Raw genomic sequence first — 1,264 nt, 5'->3', positions numbered from 1 at the left:
TGCCACCTCTTGTTTTGATAAAACAAAAAGCTTTGAGACTTAGAGAGACCTCGGACTGTTGTAAGCGCGCTATTACTGTTCACGCACTGTGATCTCATTGAAGAAAACAATTACATTTGTTGAATACTACTTTATCGCATTATAATCCCCCCATGAACTAAGAGTTTTGTGTGTGTGTTGGTGTGAGTGTGGTCAGTGGATAACGCTCTGCTGTATCCGTTTTCACCTTGCGCGCACTCAGGTACTCTTCATCGCTGTCCTCCCCTAGGAGGGAACCTGCGAGCTGGTCGGAGGTGAGGGGCCTGAGTCATAGTGTCGACGGGGAGTCCCCCGGCGTTACTGGGTCCCGCGTCGCCCTCGGTGATTCGCTGGACTGGTACGGGTGGAACTCCATAGTACCTTGTTCCGCCCGCTGTTCTTGCTCTCTCCAGTTCCTCGCTATAGAGGCCGAAGTTTCTGTAGAACTCCGGAAGGAGGAACTGGTGGGTGACCCGACTTCCCAGGAATCGTCGGAGGGCGAGGTTGGAGACGTGGGCATTGTTGGGTACCCGGAGCCCATAGGCGTCAAGTACTGAGTCAGCGTCAGATGTGATGGTGTCTGTTCTGCTGGGGTACTGTAAGTCTGGAGGGGAAGGCCTTCTTCCCCTCCTCTCGGCTTCGCTTCTGGTGACTGGGCTTCCTGGTCTGGTCCAGGGGTCTCCATCGGAGGGTGGCTTTCTGAAAGAGGACTCAGGTCCCGAGGACTGGAGCTTGTACCCTGCAGGGGAGGCGGAGCCCATCCTTTCTGCGTCTTCTCATCTCCTTCGTGCTCACCCCTGTCGGTCGTACTCGGCTTCCTCATACTCCTGCTGGGCCTGCTCCTGCGTGTACTCAGCGAGCTCTTCGCGGGCTCACTCTTCTTCTGCTCTACACTGCTGGGCCTGCTGCTGCTGTCATAGTGCGCTGTTGTAATCAAATGGGACGGTAAGGTTCCAATCCAGGAATACCCTCCGGATAATCCTGTCCCTTGTGATCCTTCCCCTTGCGCTGGTGGTGCCAACTTCTGGCTCGCTCCCGACGTGGAGATGTCGGTATGGGTCTCCGGCTGCCGAGATGGCAATTTCGATATTGGCATAGTTGGGGTGTATGGTTCTTCCATGGGGATCCTCGATCCCCAGCCTGCTGACGGACCTGCTGGAGTCAGAATTCGGCTCGGTGGGCTCATAGAGAGAGTCTCAGGGCAGGTTGGGGGGAGTCCTGGTTCTCGAAGCCACCCGAGAGGCAT

General features: G+C 55.9%; 1 protein-coding gene across 1 annotated transcript; it reads right to left on the bottom strand.

The window, feature by feature from the left end:
- Positions 1-307: 307 nt before the first annotated feature.
- Positions 308-1,264, bottom strand: BT62DRAFT_922680 (uncharacterized protein; the record flags this gene model as incomplete). Its single annotated transcript, XM_043184423.1, has 1 exon — positions 308-1,264. One exon carries the CDS (start codon positions 1,262-1,264, stop codon positions 308-310), a length of 957 nt encoding a protein of 318 aa, XP_043036031.1.

The sequence above is a fragment of the Guyanagaster necrorhizus genome, assembly GCF_019112545.1.
Source record: "Guyanagaster necrorhizus MCA 3950 unplaced genomic scaffold BT62scaffold_29, whole genome shotgun sequence".
Lineage (NCBI taxonomy): Eukaryota > Fungi > Basidiomycota > Agaricomycetes > Agaricales > Physalacriaceae > Guyanagaster > Guyanagaster necrorhizus.
The sequence above is the reverse complement of the archived record's forward strand: the minus strand, read 5'-3'. Positions and strand labels throughout refer to the sequence as shown.